Source organism: Staurois parvus, unplaced genomic scaffold (genome assembly GCF_062004578.1).
Source record: "Staurois parvus isolate SC_StPar_1 unplaced genomic scaffold, SC_StPar_1.0 ptg000893l, whole genome shotgun sequence".
NCBI lineage: Eukaryota > Metazoa > Chordata > Amphibia > Anura > Ranidae > Staurois > Staurois parvus.
Genome location: NW_028318689.1, coordinates 697,271 through 719,557, shown reverse-complemented (window position 1 = coordinate 719,557; position 22,287 = coordinate 697,271). Strand labels below are relative to the sequence as shown.

Genomic DNA, 22,287 nt, shown 5'->3' with positions numbered 1-22,287 from the left:
TGATCTGTGACTTTATCAGAGACACATTCAGGATGTTTTACTAAAAGGGTAGGGAATGCTTACTGGGTGAGGTTGAGCTGCCACAGATTCTTAATAAATTCAGTCATTTTTATTGGTAACAGCAACAAACACATACAAAGCTCTAAAAAAGCCTGCCAGGGGTTCGACTGACAGAATAGACTGTAGTCACATGTCTATGGATGGCTGGGAGTCATCTCCAAAGCATTGATTCTTTCCTGTTGGTATTGTGGAATACTTTGCCTAATTCAAGTGGGTATTGTGGAAGAAGCTTCTTCATCCAAGTGGGTATTGTGGAAGAAGCTTCTTCATCCAAGTGGGTATTGTGGAAGAAGCTTCTTCAACCAATTGGGTATTGTGGAGGGCACTGCTTCATCTCAGTGGGTATTGTGGAAGAAACTTTTTAATCCAAGTGTATATTGTGGAAGAAGCTTCTTCATCCAAGTGGGTATTGTGGAGGGCACTGCTTCATCTGAGTGAGTATTGTGGAAGAAGCTTCTTCATCTAAGTGCGTATTGTGGAAGAAGCTTCTTCATCCAAGTGGGTATTGTAGAAGAAGCTTCTTCATCCAAGTGGGTATTGTGGAAGAAGCTTCTTCATCCAAGTGGGTATTGTAGAAGAAGCTTCTTCATCCAAGTGGGTATTGTAGAAGAAGCTTCTTCATCCAAGTGGGTATTGTAGAAGAAGCTTCTTCATCCAAGTGGGTATTGTGGAAGAAGCTTCTTCATCCAAATGGGTATTGTGGAGGGCAGTGCTTCAGCTAAGTGGGTACTGTGTAGGGCACTGCTTCACCTGAGTTGGTATTGTGGAAGAAGCTTCTTTATTCAAGTGGATATTGTAGAAGAAGCTTCTTCATCCAAGTGGGTATTGTGGAGGGCACTGCGTCATCTGAGTGCGTATTGTAGAAGAAGCTTCTTTATCCAAGTGGGTATTGTAGAAGAAGCTTCTTTATCCAAGTGGGTATTGTAGAAGAAGCTTCTTCATCCAAGTGGGTAGGGTATTGTGGAGGGCACTGCTTCATCTGAGTGGGTATTGTAGAAGAAGCTTCTTTATCCAAGTGGGTATTGTGGAGGGCACTGCTTCATCCAAGTGCGTATTGTGAAAGAAGCTTCTTCATCCAAGTGCGTATTGTGGAAGAAGCTTGTTCATCCAAGTGGGTATTGTACAAGAAGCTTCTTCATCCAAGTGGGTATTGTGGAGGGCACTGCTTCATCTGAGTGGGTATTGTGGAGGGCACTGCTTCCTCTGAGTGGGTATTGTGGAGGGCACTGCTTCATCTGAGTGGGTATTGTGGACGGCACTGCTTCATCTAAGTGGGTATTGTGGAAGAAGCTTCTTCATCCAAGTGGGTATTGTGAAGGACACTGCTTGTATTGTGGTATTGTGGAAAAAGCTTTTTCACCTAAGCGGGTATTGTGGAAGAAGCTTCTTCATCCAAGTGGGTATTGTGGAAGAAGATTCTTCATCCAAGTGGGTATTGTAGAACAAGCTTCTTCATCCAAGTGGGTATTGTGGAAGAAGCTTCTTTATCCAAGTGGGTATTGTGAAGGACACTGCTTGTATTGTGGTATTGTGGAAAAAGCTTTTTCACCTAAGCGGGTATTGTGGAAGAAGCTTCTTCATCCAAGTGGGTATTGTGGAAGAAGATTCTTCATCCAAGTGGGTATTGTAGAACAAGCTTCTTCATCCAAGTGGGTATTGTAGAACAATCTTCTTCATCCAAGTGGGTATTGTGGAAGAAGCTTCTTCATCCACATGGGTATTGTGGAGGACACTGCTTCATTCCACCGGGTATAGTGGAAATGGCTTCTTCCACAATACCCATTCGGAAGAAGCAGCACTACTGGAGAATGAAAAACATCATTGTATCACCCTGAACTGAAGAAGTGTTTTTTAATGAAATGAGGAAATTCAATGTACATTAAACCCGATGACTCCAACCTATTCTTAGACTACCTGTTCTAACTCATTCAGTTCAACACCCACCCAAGAACCCCACAAAGGATCCAGGACTGGAACCCCATGGCATCAAAATCAATCTTTTTTTTCCTGTGTGGAAACAGGGTTTTCTGTTTTTTTTCTCCAGCCAAAAAACGTTGATTCCAGTCTCTGTGTGTATGGACACATAGGAGAACATGCTGGGGGGGTTACTAGCTGTAGAAAAAAACATCAAAAGCCAAAAACAACCGCTGTAAAAACTTCCCGTGTGCATGAGGACTAAAGCTCTGAGCTCTGTTGAATGTAACTTCAGCTCCCTGCCCATTTTTTTCTGACAGCTCAGACAAGCTTGTAGGCAGGTGCAGTCTACTTTTTCCACTGTGGGTGGATCTGCACTAGAGTGGTACTACAGCTGAAAAGGAAGTCAGGAGAAACCTGGTTTCTCCATGGTTTCCTGGTCCACTGAGGCAGCGTTCTGGTTGGCTATGCTGCATTCAGGTGACCCTGGTGGCTATCTTGGGTCAACAGAGCCTTTTTTTTAAGTGCCTACCCCCAGGTTTTGGAGAACTTTTGCAAAGTGGGCAGTGTAAGGAAAGAGCGCAGTCTGTCAGGGAAAGTGATTAGCGGCACGGAGAGGTTCCAGGTGAGTAGCAACAAGCTATGGATATGCCATCCTGCACTGGGACCCCCTCTTTGGGACTGGACTGTCAAGGCCACACTCCACCCTCTGAGACAGATGCTCTTGGTGCATCAGAACCTACTTCATTCCCAAGTTTCATGGAACTGTGAGTGCTTCACAGCATGGCAATTTCCCACTGGGCTGCCTGTATAATTGAGCCTTTCCTGCAATAAAAATGTTGTTAATTGCAACCTGACCATGCTGCATCCACCCACAAGCTTTAAAAATTCTGGATTTGAATGGATGTAAAGATTAGAATACTGCAGATAAACAGGTACAACTTATATACTATAGAATGATTTGTTTCCTCTCTGTGTATCACCTGAGGTCAGTCACTTCACTGGGTACAGTATATGTGAGGGTTTACAGCCACTTTAATAGTGAAGATTCTGGTCATCCTCCTTTTCTCCCGCCCCTCCCCATTAAACTGGCTTTTTTTGCCTGGGAGCAAGTATCTTTTTTCTGAAAGGTATCCTCTCCCACTTCCACATTTATTGCCTAGGGAAGAAGTACATCAACTTGGCTTGTCAGCAGCCTCCTGGGACATGTCACACGTTCCAGCAGCAGGACCAGTCTGACAACGCTGCGTGATCTCTCACATGTGCAATAGGGAGGCAGCTGTGAGAAATATGAAAGTTATCCAAGATGGCGGCATCGGGGATCAGAAGCCCATGGAGACATTTGTTTCAGTGCAGACAGTGCTGGACTCCTGCACTGGTAAGGACCACTTTGTTAAAGGTATTTGTAGCTGCTTACCTTTAAGGTGGTTGTAAAGGTTCAAGGTGTTTCCTTCATGCATTCCCCCTGAGGTCATCACAGAGGACAAGGGGGCGCTCTTTACATCTGGAGGGAAATAAATGTCATCTCCAAACACGGAAAGGTTTCTTCACAGTAAGAGCTGTGAGAATGTGGAATAGACTCCCTCCAGAGTTGGTTGTGGCCAGCTCAGTGGATTGCTGTAGGAAAGTCCTGGATTCTTTCTTGGATACACAGAATATAACTGGATATAACATTTATAGGGAAAGACCCCACATGGAAGAAAAATATATTTGATATATATTTTAAAAATATTCTTCCCAAATATATTGACATATATTTGAAATACTACAATTTTGGCCGTATTCAATATATTTCGAAATATATTTCAATAAATAAATATATATATATATATATATAGACATACTGTATGTTGAAATATTTGTAAATGCATTCCAAAAATGTAGATTAATTGTATTTTTAAAGACAAACAGTATATTTGCAAATGTATTTTTAAAAATATTTTTCATATATTTTGTAATACAATCACATTTCAACATACAGTGTATATGTATATATTGAAATATATTGAATACGGCCAAAATTGTAGTATTTCAAATATATGTCAATATATTTGGGAAGAATATTTTTAAAATATACTTAAAATATATTTTCCTTCCATGTGGGTTGATCCAGGGAATATCTGATTGCCTCTGGGGGGATCAAGAAGGAATTTTTTCCCCTGCAGGAGCAAATTGCATCGTTCTTTGCTGGGTTTTTCATTTTGCCTTCCTCTGGATCAGCTGTAGATGTAGGATTATAACTTTTTTTTTTCTATGGTTGATCTGGATGGACTTTTGTTTTTTTTCAGCCAGACTAACTATGTAACCTTCTGTGTGCAGCATCACCCCCAGCTCCCCTAATCCCCCTCTCGATCCAGCAATGTGCACAAGGGCACTGGCCCTCTCGAGTCTCTCCCTCCTCATTGAGTGAGACACCAGCGAGAGCCATTGGCTCCCACCACCAAACACAGCCAGTGAGCCAATGAGAAGATAGCATGGGCGGGGCCATGCCACATCTGTGTGAATGGACACGCAGAGAATCGGCTTGGGAGTGAGAAATTAGCCTGCTCAGGTGCCCCAAGCTGCTTGCTATGGGGCATTTGGCAGGAGTGAGACACCAGCGAGAGCCATTGGCTCCCACCACTTTCAAACACAGCCAGTGAGCCAATGAGAAGAGAGCATGGTTCGTGCCACATCTGTGCGTGAAAGGACACACAGAGCAGCGGCTTGAGAGTGACCCTGCTCAGGTGCCCCTTCAGCAAGCTGCTTGCTATGGGGCACTTGGCAGGAGTGAGACACGAGCGAGAGCCATTGGCTCTCACCACTTTCAAACACAGCCAGTGAGCCAATGAGAAGAGAGCATGGGTCGTGCCACATCTGTGCGTGAAAGTACACACATAGCAGCGGCTTGAGAGTGATCCTGCTCAGGTGCCCCTTCAGCAAGCTGCTTGCTATGGGGCACTTGGCAGGAGGAAGGGGCCAGGAGCGTCATTGAGGGACCTGAGAATAGGAGGATCGGGGCTGCAAAACCATTACACAGAGCAGTTAAGTATGACATGTTTGTTAATAACTAGAAAATGTGTCTTTATCACTTTAATTATTTAAACAGAAACCGAAGTTCCCCTTTTCAGATGAAACAATACATAGCTTACTCTGTTATGTACTTTGAATGGAAATTGCGTATTCAGACTCATCATATGTAGAGCATTAGCCAGAGCGTACACCGCTATGTAGGCATAGTAGTGCCCAAAATAAGTCGTATAGCTAATGTTACAAATCCGGTTGCAATTTTCTGGAATGATGCCATAGATTTGTTGAAAACGATCATTTTTGTTAAGGTTTTCAGACAGACAATTACAGTAAATTAGCGACAGATCTTCCAGAAATGGATCATTTGGGAGCTTGGATGGATCCTCGCGCTCTATAAAAGCCTTCAGACCAGGGATAGACTGAGATGAAAATGAAAAATAGAAACTGCAGTTCATTGATTGAAAAAACTCTTTCATCGGTTCCAGGAGAGTCCACGACTTATAGAGAATTAAAGTAGCATTTCCCTTAACGTGGTCTAAAAGATGAACGAAATACATATACTCCTTGTAAAACTCACCACATATTATAATAACCGTACTCACAGTGTTTCTAAGGATCTTTGAGGCCCTTCGGAAGTCTCTAATGATGTTTGTCAAAGAGATGACGTATTCGGTACAGACGCCATGTTGGGTCAAGGCTTTCCTCAGCTCGTGTTGTTCTGCATCTCCGACGACTTCATTTGTAATGATTATGCCAACAAAATTCCAACCAAAATGTAAAAGGAATTTAATAATAGCAGCATAATGAATCCGATCATCGGGAACAGTCCGGTAAAAGTTGGGGTACATTTGTCTGTCACTTAAGGAAGGTTCCATGAAGCTATAACTGACCTAGATGGACATTTTTAAAGATTTTTAAATGATTTGCATTTTAATATTTTTTTAGCACAAAATGTAACTTTGATACATATTTTAATATCCTAGAGGAGTATTATTACTTGTCAAATTTAAAATTTGACTGTTCAACCAATTTGCTACCAGGGAGCTCACCATTACCCAGGGGCTGTTGCAGTGGCTGAGGATCAGACTTTTCTCTTTGGGAATACGGATTGGGGTGAGTCAATCCGGCCAGCCAGGCAAGTGGAGGGCAAGTGGAGGGGGATTCCTGGGAGCCCCACTGATCTCACCCTCCCTCCATCCCTGCCTGATTGGAGGGGAAGTCTGAAGGAGCAGGATGATGATCGGCCTTGGTCACAGATCAAAATGGTGACCATGCACAGCCCAGATCACTCCCTGGCAGTCAGATCAAAAAAGCCACTACAGTGAACAGAGATGGGGGTTCGAGAAGGTCTGAGCCTGGCTCACTCATCATCACTGACTATCCGCTCATCTGCTCATACTCTTCATGTCCATACCAAGCAAACATGGCACTTTTGAACCCATTACCGATCATGTAACACATTTATACACCATGCAGGAAGTGGGCTTTCTTCCTGGGTGCCGAATATGTGCGTTCCTGTGTTTGTGCTGGAAGCAAGTCCCATTGCATTTCCCCTCAGCACTGAGACCAAGCTGTCACCGAGCTGGAGGAACCGGCTCCCAATCATGTGATCACTATTGTGAAGACCCATCCTAGTGTTGATTCTCCTTTGGAAATAGGAAAAAAGACATTGTATCTAGAGCATGTGGCCCTTTGCTTGCCTTTATTCAGCCCTTGGGACACTATTCCTCCCACTAATACAAGACACTATTCTGCCAACTGACATCAACAATGGGGCACCATATCTCCCACTGATAACAGCAATGGAACATGATTCCTCCCTCTGACACCAACGATGGAGCACAATTGCTCCCACTGATACCAATGATGGGGCACTATTCCTTCCACTGACACCAATGATGGGACACTATTCCTCCCACTGACACCAATGATGGGGCTCTATTCCTCCCACTGATACCAATGATGGGGCACTATTCCTCCCACTGATACCAATGATGGGGCACTATTCCTCCCACTGACACCAATGATGGGGCACTATTCCTCCCACTGACACCGATGATGGGGCACTATTCCTCCCACTGATACCAATGATAGGGCACTATTCCTTCCACTGACACCAATGATGGGGCACTATTCCTCCCACTGACCCCAATGATGGGGCACTATTCCTCCCACTGACACCAATGATGGGGCACTATTCCTCCCACTGACACCAATGTAGGGGCACTATTCCTCCCACTGACACCAATGATGGGGCACTATTCCTCCCACTGATACCAATGATGGGGCACTATTCCTCTCAGTGACACCAATGATGGGGCACTATTCCTCCCACTGACACCAATGATGGGGCACTATTCCTCCCACTGACACCAATGATGGGGCACTATTCCTCCCACTGACACCAATGATGTGGCATATGGAGAGCATGTGTAAGGAGAAGATCATGCGGGACGCTGGAGGTCCAAGCTGGAGGAGAGGAGGAACTGCTGATTGCTGACATTGCAGACATCGCTGACACCACTGACAAGTCTGGTGGACAGCCCTGCGAGTGGGTGGGCCAGAGTATTGCTGTCCAAAGTGATCTCTGAATGAGGAACCATGAAGAAACATCTACAGAGAGACCATCTGTCACCTGACCAAGGCTGCAGATCGGGGGAGAGAGTTGCACAAGACATTACCAAATCCAGTTACATCCTGCTCAGCCTGACTACTTTTGTTTTTCAAGTCACATGTGTTAAGGCCCAGGTTGTTCAGCCTACTAGTTACTACATATCCAGCATATCCAATCACAAGGGACTACTGCACTGTCTGCTCTGCTGTATTATTGCCCCCATTACAGTCTGTGCATTCGCCAAGGTGCTCCTCCACTGCTGCAGTTTACTACTGTGGCTCATGGAAGAACTAATTTCTACAGAAGTGTGTTTTGCCCATTTTTAATCCTTGTTAAATTTTACACCTCACCCTGTGTCTGCCAAAGGGGTACCTTTCAAATTCAATATCACTTAAAGGAGCAGCTCCCTTCCTTTGTATTTACCCTCTATTAAGAAACTTCTACATTTGCCTTGAGGAAGATTTGAATCCTTTTGTGCACCAACTAGGGCCCCATCAAGCACACCAAATATCTGACACTACAGTTATAGAGACATTGGCTTTAGTTTTAAGAGCTTTTCTTTTCCTCAGAATTAGACTCAGACCTCAGCCATTCAGAGCCCAAATTGAGCCTCTCTGCTTGGTCCTTTTTTTGACTCACTGTGGAGGAAACATCTCAGAACTTGGGCTATCGTTTAAATTGTGCCTTGCAGGACATCTAGAACTGATTGAAATTATGCTATGTTGTGTGATAAAAAAGCATGAGCAAATGAATGCTAAAACTCCTGCGCTGGACGATGAGCTCCACAATGTCAGTAACCCCACATGGAGTACATTTTGGGAATGCAAGCCTTGCTGCCCTCAACGGACTGGGGAAATCCAAAGGAGCTGTGTGCAAAGAAAGAAACAGAGGGCGCACGGGCCTAGTGCATTACTTTCTAAAAATGAGATTTATTGAATAAAAGTAGTATACTCACAAAAGAATAAAATCAAAGGCACCTCACAAAAAAGACAGCGTGGTCCAATCTCCCTAGATGGTGGCTGTTGGGAAACTGTAGGCCTCCAAATGGCTGACACATTTTAACCTCTTGCCGTCCGCCTGCTGTTTATAAACGGCAGGGCGGTGGCAGTCCAGGGTCGGGTTGCCGTCCATAAACGGCACCCGCCTTTTCTAGCTGTGCGCGCTCCCTGGGAGCGCGCACCACCGCGATCTGGTGCCCGCTGTGTCCTCCGGACACAGTGAAACACCGATCGTCGGACGGGACCTCTGTACGAGGTCCCGATTATGTGATCACTGATTAGCCAATCAGTGATCACATGCAAAGTAGTAAGCAAGATGTCACTTGTGACATCATTGCTTACTACGTGTGAAATCTGTGAATGATCACAGAGGTCACATGGTACAAGGCTATTCACAACAGCCTTGTACCATGCGACAAGCTGTGACCACTCACAGCTCACTCAGTAATTCTCAATGAGTGCAAGAATGCAGACAGAGAGAAAGAGAAATGATTGCTTTTACATCCTATATGGGTGTAAAAGCAATCAGTGTAAAAAAAAAAAAAAAATCTTCATCACCCTCCACAAGTAGTACAGTGTCACCATGGTGACAGTGTACTGCTAGGGTGACAGTATGTAAAAAAAAATAAAATAAAATAAAAAATAATAATATAAAAAAATAAAATAAAATGTAAAAAAAAATGTTTAAAAATTATAATTTTTGGTTATAAACTAATTTGGATTTTTTTTTTTTACTAAAAAAATAACGGAATAAATTGTGGCTAAGATTTATGATGAAATATTATTTATTTGCAAAATTTTATTTAAAAAAACACTTTTTTAAAAAATTTTTGAACTTTTTCATTTACATAGTAAAAAAAATAAAAATCCCAGCGGTGAATAAATACCACCAAAATAAAGCTTTATCTGTCTCAAAAAAATGGTAAAAAATTCATTTGGGTACAGTATTGCATGACTGCGCAATTGTCATTCAAAGTGTGATAGCGCTAAAAGCTACAAATTGCCCTGGTCAGGAAGGGGTAAAAGTGTCCGGACTGGAAGTGGTTAAGGCAGAACCTCTTCCTCAGAGTCCTGAGTGTCTTTTTTGCGATGTGCCTTTGATTTTATCCTTTTGTGAGCATACTACGTTTATTCAATAAATCACATTTTTAGAAGGTAATGCACTAGGCCGGTGCGCCCCGTTTGCTTCTTTGCACTATGCTATGTTGGGACCCTCACTTGAAGTTACTAGAGTAATAGCCGGTATCTTATGCATACATTTTCCTGTTGCTTACATTTGATCTCAAGACAACCAAAATATCAGTTCACTCTAAGCTGTGTGAGTCTATTTGTATGCTTGCAGCCAGAGGATTCTTCTAGCCAGAGGTTTAAGGTGGTGTCCGCAGGGGTTGGGCTTCCAGAACAGGGACAAGAAAGACAGTAGAAATGGGCAGACTGATTTGTATGAACTGGTATATGTCTTGGATCGCAATGATTGGTTTGTAATAATCAACAGTAAATTTTTGGTGCAAAAAGATAAAAAGCAGGCGCTATCCGGAGATCTCAAAGCGGCTAGAACACCAAAAGGTAACCAAGAGAAAACCTTCCAATAAAGTACATAAAAACATATATATATAAAACCATATATAAGGTGCAGCGCTATAGTAGTAAATGGCATATATCACATATAAGGTACATACAAACACTGAAGTGCAAATGACAAATCACACTGGGGTGAAATTAAGTGAGTTGAAAAATGTCCCAAAATAAATCAAACGTGGGGATCCAAAAGATCCTAGTAGGTGCGTGGGATAAGATTCTGTGTAGCACACGGTGAATCTGAGGAAAAATTGCGCACTCACCAGAGGTGCGTCAAAAAAACGCATGTAAGGTTTATCCTATGATATCAGATAGCGACCATCCGTTGCCAAGATGGAGATAGAATCCTACACCTTCCAATCGCACCTTGAGCGTATACTTCAAGATTCATATGCGTGTCTCAGGTATGTCACCATCCGGGGTCCCCTTTTAAGGTAGATTCTGCAAGTGGGAACTCTCATAGAAGAGAGCCCAATAAGGGACACCACATAGTGTGATACCATATAAACTGAATTTATTTAAAGGTACAACATGAATGGTGAGGGTAAAATGCAGATAAAATGCAAATGAAACACTGACCAGGTAATATTTAGGATGACCACATGCGGTGGTCAGACGTCCAGATACTGCAGCCCCCCTGACGTGTTTCGTGCGGTGCACATTATCAAAGGGTCCAGGTTTTATATATATATGTTTTTATGTAGTACATTTTTGGTAGTTTGTGCCATTTTTAACTTCCAGTAATTCTTGATGACCACCCAATGCTACTTTGGGCATCCTTTCATTTTGTCCTTGGGCATCCTTTCATTTTGTCCTTGGTCAGCTCACCCTTTTTCCAAGCCAGTAGGGAATGTTTCTGTCAGATATAGTCCTCATACAAAAGCATTAAGATAGCTCAGTGATCATCTTTTTCTCAGAGATACAAGGATTCACCAAACAAAACTGGGAGAAGAGGAAAAATGAAACACAAAATGCCAAGTTTATGGCCTGAGGCAACCCGGTTCTTGTCAAAGAGAAGAAGCTCCCAGCCTGAAGGGCTGCTGCCCTTCTAGGCAGTGCAGCTGAATTATTTTTCAGGAGCTCATTGAGGTCCCAGCTAAGCTAGAACTGGGGGGGAAGGTACTGTTCTGAAAATAGCTGTAGTTAATCAAGGGATCCTTTTGTGGATCTGTTCTGGAAAGCTCATGGGAGAAATCTGTCTGATATTGGAAGGAGGCATTCAAGTATTCAGGGACATTGTGAGTACAGACCTGATTGTAGGATCCTAGTGAGTGTGCAGTGCTACAATTCCTTGTGCATCAGTGCCAGAAGCTTGCTTGAATTGAGACATTTCTTATGGTGTCTCAGTGCTGCTCATTCCCTTAGCTGCTACTAGAGGGACTGTACTAAGAAGCTTTGAAAAAGTGGAGAGTGCCATCTTACTACTGTACAGTGTTTCTGGAGCATCCCACAGCTTCCTGCATCCCATCCCGGTTTATTGAGCAATCTTCAAAGAATAACCCCTAGACCAGAGTTTCTCAACCAGGGTTCCTTGGAACTCTAGGGTTCCTCCAGGGGTTGTTAGGGGTTGAGCAATTTATGCCTCTAAAATAAGTCCAACCTAACACCAATGATCATTTTAGTTATCCACAAAAGGGTAACTCTTCCTAATAACCACAAATGTAAGGAACATTCTTCCCACTGATTATCACTAGAGATGAGCGAATTATTCAAAAATTCGATTCGGCTGATTCGCGGAATTTGCGGGAGAAATTCGATTCGATGCGAATTTATTCGCCGCAAATTTAACTTATTAAAAGGGTTTCTAGGCTTCAGAGAGCCTTTATATTAGTGCAGAACACTGTACCTTTAATTTAAATGCCCTTGGAGTCTGCTGGGGAAGAGAAATAATACTGTCAGTCAGTATGACATGCAGATGAGTGCCGTCGATCTTAGAATCACCGCACACTTCACTCATTTGGGCAGTCACGGGGCACGACGAAGAAGAAGAAGAAGAAGAAGAAGAAGAAGAAGAATGAAAAGAAGAATGAAAAGAAGAAGAAGAAGAATGAAAAGAAGAAGAAGAAGAATGAAAAGAAGAATGAAAAGAAGAAGAAGAAGTATGAAAAGAAGAAGAAGAATGAAAAGAAGAATGAAAACAAGAAGAATGAAAAGAAGAAGAAGAAGAATGAAAAGAAGAAGAAGAAGAATGAAAAGAAGAATGAAAAGAAGAAGAAGAAGAATGAAAAGAAGAAGAAGAAGAATGAGAAGAAGAATGAAAAGAAGAATGAGAAGAATGAAAAGAAGAATGAAAAGAAGAAGAAGAAGAAGAATGAAAAGAAGAATGAGAAGAAGAATGAAAAGAAGAATGAGAAGAAGAATGAGAAGAATGAAAAGAAGAATGAAAAGAAGAAGAAGAAGAATGAAAAGAAGAATGAGAAGAAGAATGAAAAGAAGAAGAAGAATGAAAAGAAGAAGAATGAAAAGAAGAATGAAAAGAAGAATAAGAAGAATGAAAAGAAGAATAAGAAGAATGAAAAGAAGAAGAAGAATGAAAAGAAGAAGAAGAAGAATGAAAAGAAGAATGAGAAGAAGAATGAAAAGAAGAATGAAAAGAAGAATGAGAAGAATGAAAAGAAGAATGAAAAGAAGAAGAAGAAGAATGAAAAGAAGTAGAAGAAGAATGAAAAGAAGAATGAAAAGAAGAAGAATAATGAAAAGAAGAAGAATGAAAAGAAGAATGAAAAGAAGAAGAAGAAGAATGAAAAGAAGAATGAAAAGAAGAAGAAGAAGAATGAAAAGAAGAAGAATGAAAAGAAGAATGAAAAGAAGAAGAAGAAGAATGAAAAGAAGAAGAAGGATGAAAAGAAGAAGAAGAAGGATGAAAAGAAGAATGAAAAGAAGAATGAGAAGAATGAAAAGAAGAATGAAAAGAAGAAGAAGAAGAATGAAAAGAAGAAGAAGAAGAATGAAAAGAAGAATGAAAAGAAGAAGAAGAATGAAAAGAAGAAGAAGAAGAATGAAAAGAAGAATGAAAAGAAGAAGAAGAAGAATGAAAAGAAGAATGAAAAGAAGAAGAAGAAGAATGAAAAGAAGAAGAATGAAAAGAAGAATGAAAAGAAGAAGAAGAATGAAAAGAAGAATGAAAAGAAGAAGAAGAAGAATGAAAAGAAGAAGAAGAATGAAAAGAAGAAGAAGAAGAATGAAAAGAAGAAGAAGAAGAATGAAAAGAAGAATGAAAAGAAGAAGAAGAAGAATGAAAAGAAGAAGAAGAAGAATGAAAAGAAGAATGAAAAGAAGAAGAAGAAGAATGAAAAGAAGAAGAAGAATAATGAAAAGAAGAATGAAAAGAAGAAGAAGAAGAATGAAAAGAAGAAGAAGAATGAAAAGAAGAAGAATTAAAGTACAGCAAAAAGTGTATCTGCAGAGAGCTCCGCTATTTCTGACAGTTCTCTGGCAGTTCCTTCACATTTACAGCGGTTGAAACATTGTATCTATTTATTTCCGAATAAAAACATCTGTATCCTAAATGGAAACAAATAGATACAATGTTTCAACCGCTGTAAATGAACTGTCAGAAATAGCGGAGCTCTCTGCAGTGACACTTTTGCCGGCTGATCGGGAAAAATTCGATTCGTGCACCCGAAGTTTGCTAAAATTCGGATTCGATGCGAATAGAATTTTTCCTGATATTCAAAACGAATTCCACTTCGCCAGGTTCGATTCGCTCATCTCTAATTATCACACTAGTGAATCATGAGCTATAAATATAGCCATTTTCAGCAGGGGTTCCATGAGACCAGAATGTTGTTTCAAGGGTTCCTCTGTGTTGAACCGGTTGGGAAAGGCTGCCATAGACTGTTAATAGAGCCAGAAAAAGTGACTGTTGCTGTTTTCCTAGCTGCACCAATCTGGAAAAGAACCTGTGGCAAACCAGCGAGCCCCTAAGAGGTGAGCCCTACTTACAGTAGGTAGAACAATAAAATTAATTTCCATTTTACAAAGCTGCACAGATTTTTAACATCTACTAGTGACCCTTGATTGCATAGGCTATTTTCTGGAAAAAAGTGACCTTGACCTTTAAAACTCCATTCTGTCAGGTTTTTTTTTTGCTATCTCTGCCCATGTTGGAAAGATTTCCCAGCACTTTATGTCTTGGTGGTGTAACAGGAAATGAAGAAAAAGCTTCCCAAGTGGAATATACTCTATGTATCATCAAGTGCCCACTCGAAGTCCATTCTCCTTTCCAACAAATACATTGCTCAAAAAATGAAACAAACACTTTGAAAACCCATCAGATCTCAATGAGGAAAATTATCATGCTGGATATCTACACTAACATGGACGGGGTGATGTGTTTGGAATGTAAGGATGCCCCATCATTTGATGGAAATGAAAATGATCGACCTACAGAGGACTGAATTCAAAGACACCCTGAAAATCAAAGTAAAAAAATGATGCAGCAGGCGAGTCCATTTTGCTGAAATGTCATTGCAGCAACTCAGAATGGTCCTCAGTAGTTTGTATGGCCCCCACATGCTTGTATGTATGCCTGACAATGTTGGGGGAGGGTCCTAATGAGACCACGGATGGGGTCCTGGGGGATTTCCTCCCAGATCTGGACCTGGGCATCAATGAGACTCTAGACAGTCTGAGGTGTAACCTGGCATCGTCAGATGGACCGAAACATGACATCCCAGAGGTGTTCTATTGAATTTAGGTCAGGTGAGCGTGGGGGCCATTCAATGGTATCAATTCCTTCATCCTCCAGGAACTGCCTGCATACTCCCCCCACATGAGGCCGGACATTGTCCTACACCAAGAGGAACCCAGGACCTACTGCACCAGGAGGAACCCAGGACCCACTGCACCAGCGTAGGGTCAGACAATGAAATCCCCAAGGATTTCATCCCGATACCTAATGGTAGTCATGGTGCCATTGTCTAGCCTGTAGAGGTCTGTGTGTCCCTCCATGGATATGCCTCCCCAGACCATCACTGACCCACCACCAAAACAGTCATGCTGAACCATGTTACAGGCAGCAGAACGTTCTCCACGGCTTCTCCAGACCCTTTCAAGTCTGTCACATGTGCTCAGGGGGAACCTGCTCTCATCTGTGAAAATGGCCAATGCCAATCCAGCTCTATGGTGCCGGGCAGTGAGCACAGGGGCCCACTAGAGGACTTAGGGCCCTCAGGCCACCTTCATGAAGTCTGTTTCTGATTGTTTGGTCAGAGACATTCACACCAGTGTCCTGCAGGAGGGCATTTTGTAGGACTCTGGCAGTGCTCATCCTGTTCCTCCTTGCTCAAAGGGGCAGATACCGGTCCTGCTGATGGGTTAAGGACCTTCTATGGCCCTGTCCAGTTCTCCTAGAGTAACTGCCAGTCTCCTGGAATCTCCTCTATGCTCTTGTCTCCTGGAATCTCCTCCATGCTCTTGAGACTGTGCTGGGAGACACAGCAAACCTTCTGACAATGGCAGGTATTGCTGTGCCATCCTGGAGGAGTTCGACTGCCTGTGCCACCTCTGTAGGGTCCAGGTATGGCCTCATGCTACCAGTAGTGACACTGACCCGAGCCAAATGTAAAACTAGTGAAAAACAGTCAGAAAAGATGAGTAGGGAAAAAATGTCAGTGGCCTCCACCTGTAAAACCATTCTTGTTTTGAGGATCATCTCATTGTTGCTCATCTAGTGCACATGTTGTTAATTTCCTGAACACCAAAGCAGCTGAAACTGATGAACAACCCCCTCTGCTGCTTACCTGACTAGATCCATATCCCAGGAGTGTCATTGACTTGATGCCAGACTCGGATTAAAAAGTGCTCCTTTCATTGCTTGAGCAGTGTATATAGATTAGAATGTTACTTTGTCAAAGGATATGTTACCATAGTGTTAGTAGATTTCGATAATCCTGTCAATGTCTCTGAACATTAATATTATTTTATTTTGAAATCTACAGTCTGCACTCACATGCGTGTATCTGTAGAGGCTGAGTAACCGCGCCATTGCCTGGGATGCCTGAAAATTGGAATCACCGATAAAACCAGCAATTTCACCCTGCTTCCGGCAGTTATAGTTAGGGGCCTCTTTCACCCCTGATAATATCTGTAGAACGTAATTTATGGTTTTCTTTGTCTTTCCACAGCTGTCATATATGTGATAGCCCAAGGTAATATTGGGTAGAAGCTTCATACTCTTATTAATCTCGTTGATAGCGAAGATGAACACCAAGATACTTCTATATTCATTCAAATCAAGTCTGAAAAACAAGGGAAAGATACTGAGAATATTCCAAGAGACCATTTCAATTTATCTACAAAAATGGCATGAACTAAAAACATATATATATATATATTGTGGGAACTCGCTTCAAATGGTAGAGCTCTTCTTGTTAAAGCACACAGCAACTCGCTTCTTCTTAAGGGCCTTTTTGCCCAATTTTATTTAAAAGAAAGTTCAAATAACAAATGCTTCCCACACGGGGTATCCAACATCAAACCAATTCAGCCTTCTGGCTCTTTCAGCTACACAGCTTTATATCTGTCTCCTACAGACTCCTTCCACAAGGTTGTTTTTGCACACAGCTATGCTGGCTCCCACCTCTACTAGGTGTAGCCCACCTGACTCCACGGCAGAGACCTCCTGTCTGCCGGGGTGGAGCCCTCCTGACTCCTATCTGCCAGGGTGGAGCCCAGAATCATGGCCTGGCCTCCCCTAAAAGGCCTGCACACACCTGTGCAATCAGCACGCTGGCTGCTCCCAAAATATGGGCCCAGGATTGGAGATTTAATCCCTCCCAAATCTCTAAGAAATCTCCAGGCTACAGGTCCCAAAACAGGCTTTACAAACCAAAGAGGAAACTGATAAACCAGTTTCCTCTGCATTATGAGATCTGCCTGGAGCCACTCAACCTGTATAGTTGAGAATCCTGGGTGTCCATCATGATTTCCATCGTGGCAGGATACCGTACTGCCACAATATATATATATATATATATATATATATATATATATATATATTTATCATTTTTTGTATTAATTAATGTCCATTCAAAAGAAACAATAGTCTCAATAGTCTCAATTTTTTTATTTACTTATTTTTCTTTTATTGCTGCTTTTTTCATGGAGCTCCATGGTGCAGTTGTTTGTCGAAACCCTGTGAGCACAAAAAAAACCTTAGCTGAGTTAGTTGGCTCTGAGGAAGAGATTGTGGTCTCAAAATGCGTTAGCCAGTTGGTCATCCAGGGTTCCATCGTATGGACTCAGATGCTGCTTGGATCTATTATCTTGTTCATGTGATATGCCTGTGTTTTTACGTCCAATCTTTCAAGGCTTCCTGGAACTTGGCATGTCCCCCAGGCTCTGATGGCTGGTCCTCCATTGTTATATAGACTTTCCACCTAATAGCAATGCTATGTGACCCATGGAAATTCCCTGTTCCTGTGTCCCTCAATGTACTCAAAGAACGGGATTTAACAGAGCTGGCTGCTAATCTGGTGGATGCTGGAGGTGGAAGGCGATAACCAGAGAGGAATCCATTCTGATAGGATCGTTTGATCCTTAAAGCGTGCTGGCCCTCTGGGGTCTAAGTAAGGAGGTGAGGGGGCATTTTGGCCGTTAAAGGGTTGGCACGTGTGAATCACGCACACTGCACATTACTTTTGCATGAAGAGTGAAGTGGGAAGACCACCACAAAGCATTGCATTATTATTATCAATTGTTTGGACTTTTCTTGCAACTGAATGTTGGTTCACGTATTTTGAGCACTGTATATTTTTTGCCACTATATTGTTTTATGATTATATTTGTCACTTTTTGCACTAGATATTCCCTACGAGGGAATACACGCATGACACTATTATATATTCATTGATTATTTTGGATATATACTCTTAGGGGGTGTATATTGAGTTTGTTTATTGTATCACTTATTCACTGGATATTTATATATATATATATATTATTTATTAGCGCTGCACTGTTTATTTTAATAGAAGAAGAAGCTTCCCTTCCTCCCCTTCGTGCTTTGGTTTGTATTCTCACGGCGGTGGTTGGTCTTTGGAGGAGGAAAGAATTCTGTATGGAGACAGATTCGGGACCCTTCAGTGGTATGGGGACCTCGATACATTCTAGTTAACAAGGGGTTAACTCAGAATAGGTAAAATGGTGGTCACTGCGGATAAGTAGGATTGTCCCCGAGCCGGTGAGTTGTGGCTGGAGACAAGTAGGCTTGTCTTTTTTATATGCTAAAAAAAGTCTGAAGAAAATATTTAACCCCTTGACGCCGACGTAACACAAATATGCGGCCTCACGGACCTGGGCTTTTTTCCGTGGGGCCGCATATTTGCGTACCTGTCTTTGTGCTGGGAGCGCGCCGCTCAGCGCACTCCCAGCACCAAGACCGCGGTGTCACTGAGAGCCCCGGGTCCCGTTCTAACGATCGGGACCCGAGACTCCCGAATCCGGGTCACGTGATCGCTGTGATAGCCTCTGATTGGCTATCTCAGTGATCAATCACTGTGCAGCCCGGCCCCCTTGTTTTCTCTCTCTCTATGAATGGAGAAGAGAGATACATTGTATCTCTCGAACTCCTGACACAGAGAGAGAAAAAAAAGTTTGTAAAAAAAAAAAAAAGATAAATAAATATTAAAAAATAAAAGAAAAAATAAAGAAAAATACCTAGATCAAGGTTTGATCTAGTTCAGTACCAGGGTTAGTGTTTGGGTCAAGGTCAGGGTCAAAGGTCAGGGTCAAAGGCAAAGGTCAGGGTCAAAGGTCAGGATTTAAAAAAAAAATTGGTATCAGTGTCAGTTAGTGTTAATGTCAATGTCAGTGACAGTGTGTTTTATATAAAAAAAAAGACAAAAACAAAATGCGCACTGTTGTTTCTGGACTATACTACGGGTACAAACAACAAATAACATACACATATATGGTATCGCTGCGATCGTCAAGAACTGGAGAATGTATTTTGAGTTGTTCTTTGGTGGTAGGTTATGGTCGTAACAAGAAACACACAGTTAAATTTAAAAAAATGATTTTTTTTTACTATTTTGGCCCAGTTTTCCTTTAATAATAAAAAAAAATTAGGAGCTATCCATGACCATTTACCACCAAATGAAAGCCCAATTTGTCCTGAAAAAAACAAGGTATAATCCACCTGGATGTACAAAGTAGTTGTGACGATATGTACGGTTTTACTAACACGTCAACGTTGCAGAATTGTGCTTAGGCATTTAGATTTGTTTTACCCTCAGGAGGGAAGGGGGTTAAAGAAATAGATATTTTTAAAAATATTTTCATATATTTTGTAATAAAAACACATTTCAACATGATATATATATATATATATATATATATATATATATATATATATATATATTTATTGAAATATATTTAGAAATACATTGAAAATTGTATTTCAAATATATATCAATACAGTCAGGTCCATAAATATTGGGACATGGACACAATTCTAACATTTTTGGCTCTATACACCACCACAATGGATTTGAAATGAAATGAACAAGATGTGCTTTAACTGTAGACTGTCAGCTTTAATTTGAGGGTATTTACATCCAAATCAGGTGAACGGTGTAGGAATTACAACGGTTTGCATATGTGCAGTTAAAGCACATCTTGTTTGCTTCATTTCAAATCCATTGTGGTGGTGTATAGAGCCAAAAATGTTACAATTGTGTCCATGTCCCAATATTTATGGACCTGACTGTATATTTGGGAAGAATATTTTTAAAATATATTTCAAATATATTTTTCTTCCATGGGGGTAAAGAGGACCTGTCACTGCTTATTTCTATCACATGTTTACATTTCTTGTGATAGGAATAAAAGTGATCAAAAACACTTTTTTAAAAGGGATAGTAACATTTAAAAAAAAATGTAATAAAAACAAAAATGAAAGTGCCCCTGTCCTTGTGTGCTTGCGGCAGTGGTGAATGCATACAATGGTCGTACCTATGGATGTAAACGGTGTTCAAACCACGCATGTGAGGTATCGCTGCAAACGTCACAGCGAAAACAATAATTCTACTGCTAGATCTCCTCTGTAACCTCTAGAAATGTTTAAATTGTCACCTATAGAGATTTTTGGGTACCGTAGTTTGGCGCCAATTGAGCAATTTTAACGTATGACATGTTGGGTATCTGTTTACTAGGCGTAACATCATCTTTCACATGTTACAAAAAATTGAGTTATATATTATGTTTTGGGTTTTTTAAAATCCATTAACCACTTCCCGTCCAGCCCATGTATTTAAACGGCCTTCCCGCTTCCTGCTTGTGCACGATCCCTGGGAGTGTGCTGCACCGCGACCCAATGCCTGCTGCGTCCTCCAGACACAGTGGAACACAGACCTGTGTGAGGTCCCAATCATGTGATCACTGATTGGCCAATCAGCGATCACATACAGAGTAGTAAGCAAGATGTCACTTCTGACATCATTGCTTACTACATGTGAAATCTGTGAATGATCACAGAGATCACATGGTACAGGGCTATTCACAACAGCCTTCTATCATGTGACAAGCTATGACCAATCACAGCTCACACAGTATTTCTCAAGTGGCGGCAAGAATGCTGCCAGAGAGAAGGAAAATGATTACTTTTACAGCCTTTATGGGTGTAAAAGCAATCAGTGTAAAAAAAAAAAATCTTTATCACCCCCCACAAGTAGTACAGTGTCACCATGGTGATAATATATAAAAATGTAAAAAAGTTTAGAAAAATTATAATTTTTGGTTATAAACTAATTTGGGTTATTTTTTTTTTTTACTAAAAAGATAACTTAATACATTTTGGCCAAGATTTATGAAGAAATATTATTTACTTGCAAAATGTTATAAAAAAAAGACTATTTTTCTAAATTTTTTGACTTTTTCATTTATATAGCAAAAAAATAAAAATCCCAGTGGTGAATAAATACCACCAAAATAAAGCTTTATATGTCTAAAAAAATGCTAAAAAATTCATATGACTATGGTGTTGCATGACCGCGCAATTGTCATTCAAAGTGTGATAGCGCTGAAAGCTGAAAATTGGCCTGGACTGGAAGGGGGGAGAAGTGTCTGGACTGGAAGGGGGGAAAGTGTCCAGACTGGAAGGGGGGGGGAGTGTCCGGGCTGGAAGGGGGGGGAGATTGTCCGGGCTGGAAGAGGGGGGGAGTGTCCAGGCTAGAAGGGGGGGAGGTGTCCGGGCTGGAAGGGGGAGTGGCCAGGCTGGAAGGGGGGGAGTGTCCTAGCTGGAAGGGGGAATGTCTGGGCTGGAAGGGGGGGAAAGTGTCCGGGCTGGAAGAGGGGAGAGTGTCCGGGCTGGAAGGGGGGGGAAAGTGTCTGGGCTGGAAGGGGGTGAAAGTGTCCGGACTGGAAGGGGGGGAGTGTCCGGGCTGGAAGGGGGGGTGTCCGGACTGGAAGGGGGGGAGTGTCCAGGCCGGAAGGGGTGAAAGTGTCTGGGCTGGAAGGGGGTGAAAGTGTCTGGGCTGGAAGGGTGTGAAAGTGTCCGGACTGGAAGGGGGGGTGTCCGGACTGGAAGGGGGGGAGTGTCCAGGCCGGAAGGGGTGAAAGTGTCTGGGCTGGACGGGGTGAAAGTGTCTGGGCTGGAAGGGTGTGAAAGTGTCCGGACTGGAAGGGGGGGAAAGTGTCCGGACTGGAAGGGGGGGTGTCCGGACTGGAAGGGGGGGAGTGTCCAGGCCGGAAGGGGTGAAAGTGTCTGGGCTGGAAGGGGTGAAAGTGTCTGGGCTGGAAGGGTGTGAAAGTGTCCGGACTGGAAGGGGGGGAAAGTGTCCGGACTGGAAGGGGGTGAAAGTGTATTTTTTCACCACAAAAAATTGCGTTTGGAAAATCTCAGCGCAAATACAACGTGACATAAAAAAATTGCAGCAAATTGCATTTTATTCTCTAGGGCCTCTGCTAGAAAAATATATCATGTTTAGGTGTTCCAAGTAACTTTTCTAGCAATAAAACATCGATTTTTACATATGTCAGAATCGGCTCGGTAAGGAAGTGGGTGGCCTCACATACTGGACAAAACCTTGACCAATCTTGCATCTCTACACGGATGCTAGCACACACCTGAGCACTTCGTCTTGATCCTGCATGGCTCTTTGCTGGCATGTG

General features: G+C 42.1%; 1 protein-coding gene across 1 annotated transcript in view; it reads right to left on the bottom strand.

The window, feature by feature from the left end:
• LOC149442382 (vomeronasal type-2 receptor 26-like) overlaps positions 1-22,287 on the bottom strand; it is a 35,430-nt gene that overhangs the window by 7,300 nt on the left and 5,843 nt on the right. Inside the window, exon 2 of the mRNA XM_089656173.1 lies at positions 16,127-16,415. Coding sequence (XP_089512299.1) covers positions 16,127-16,415 — 289 coding nt within the window. The remainder of the gene's footprint in view (positions 1-16,126; positions 16,416-22,287) is intronic.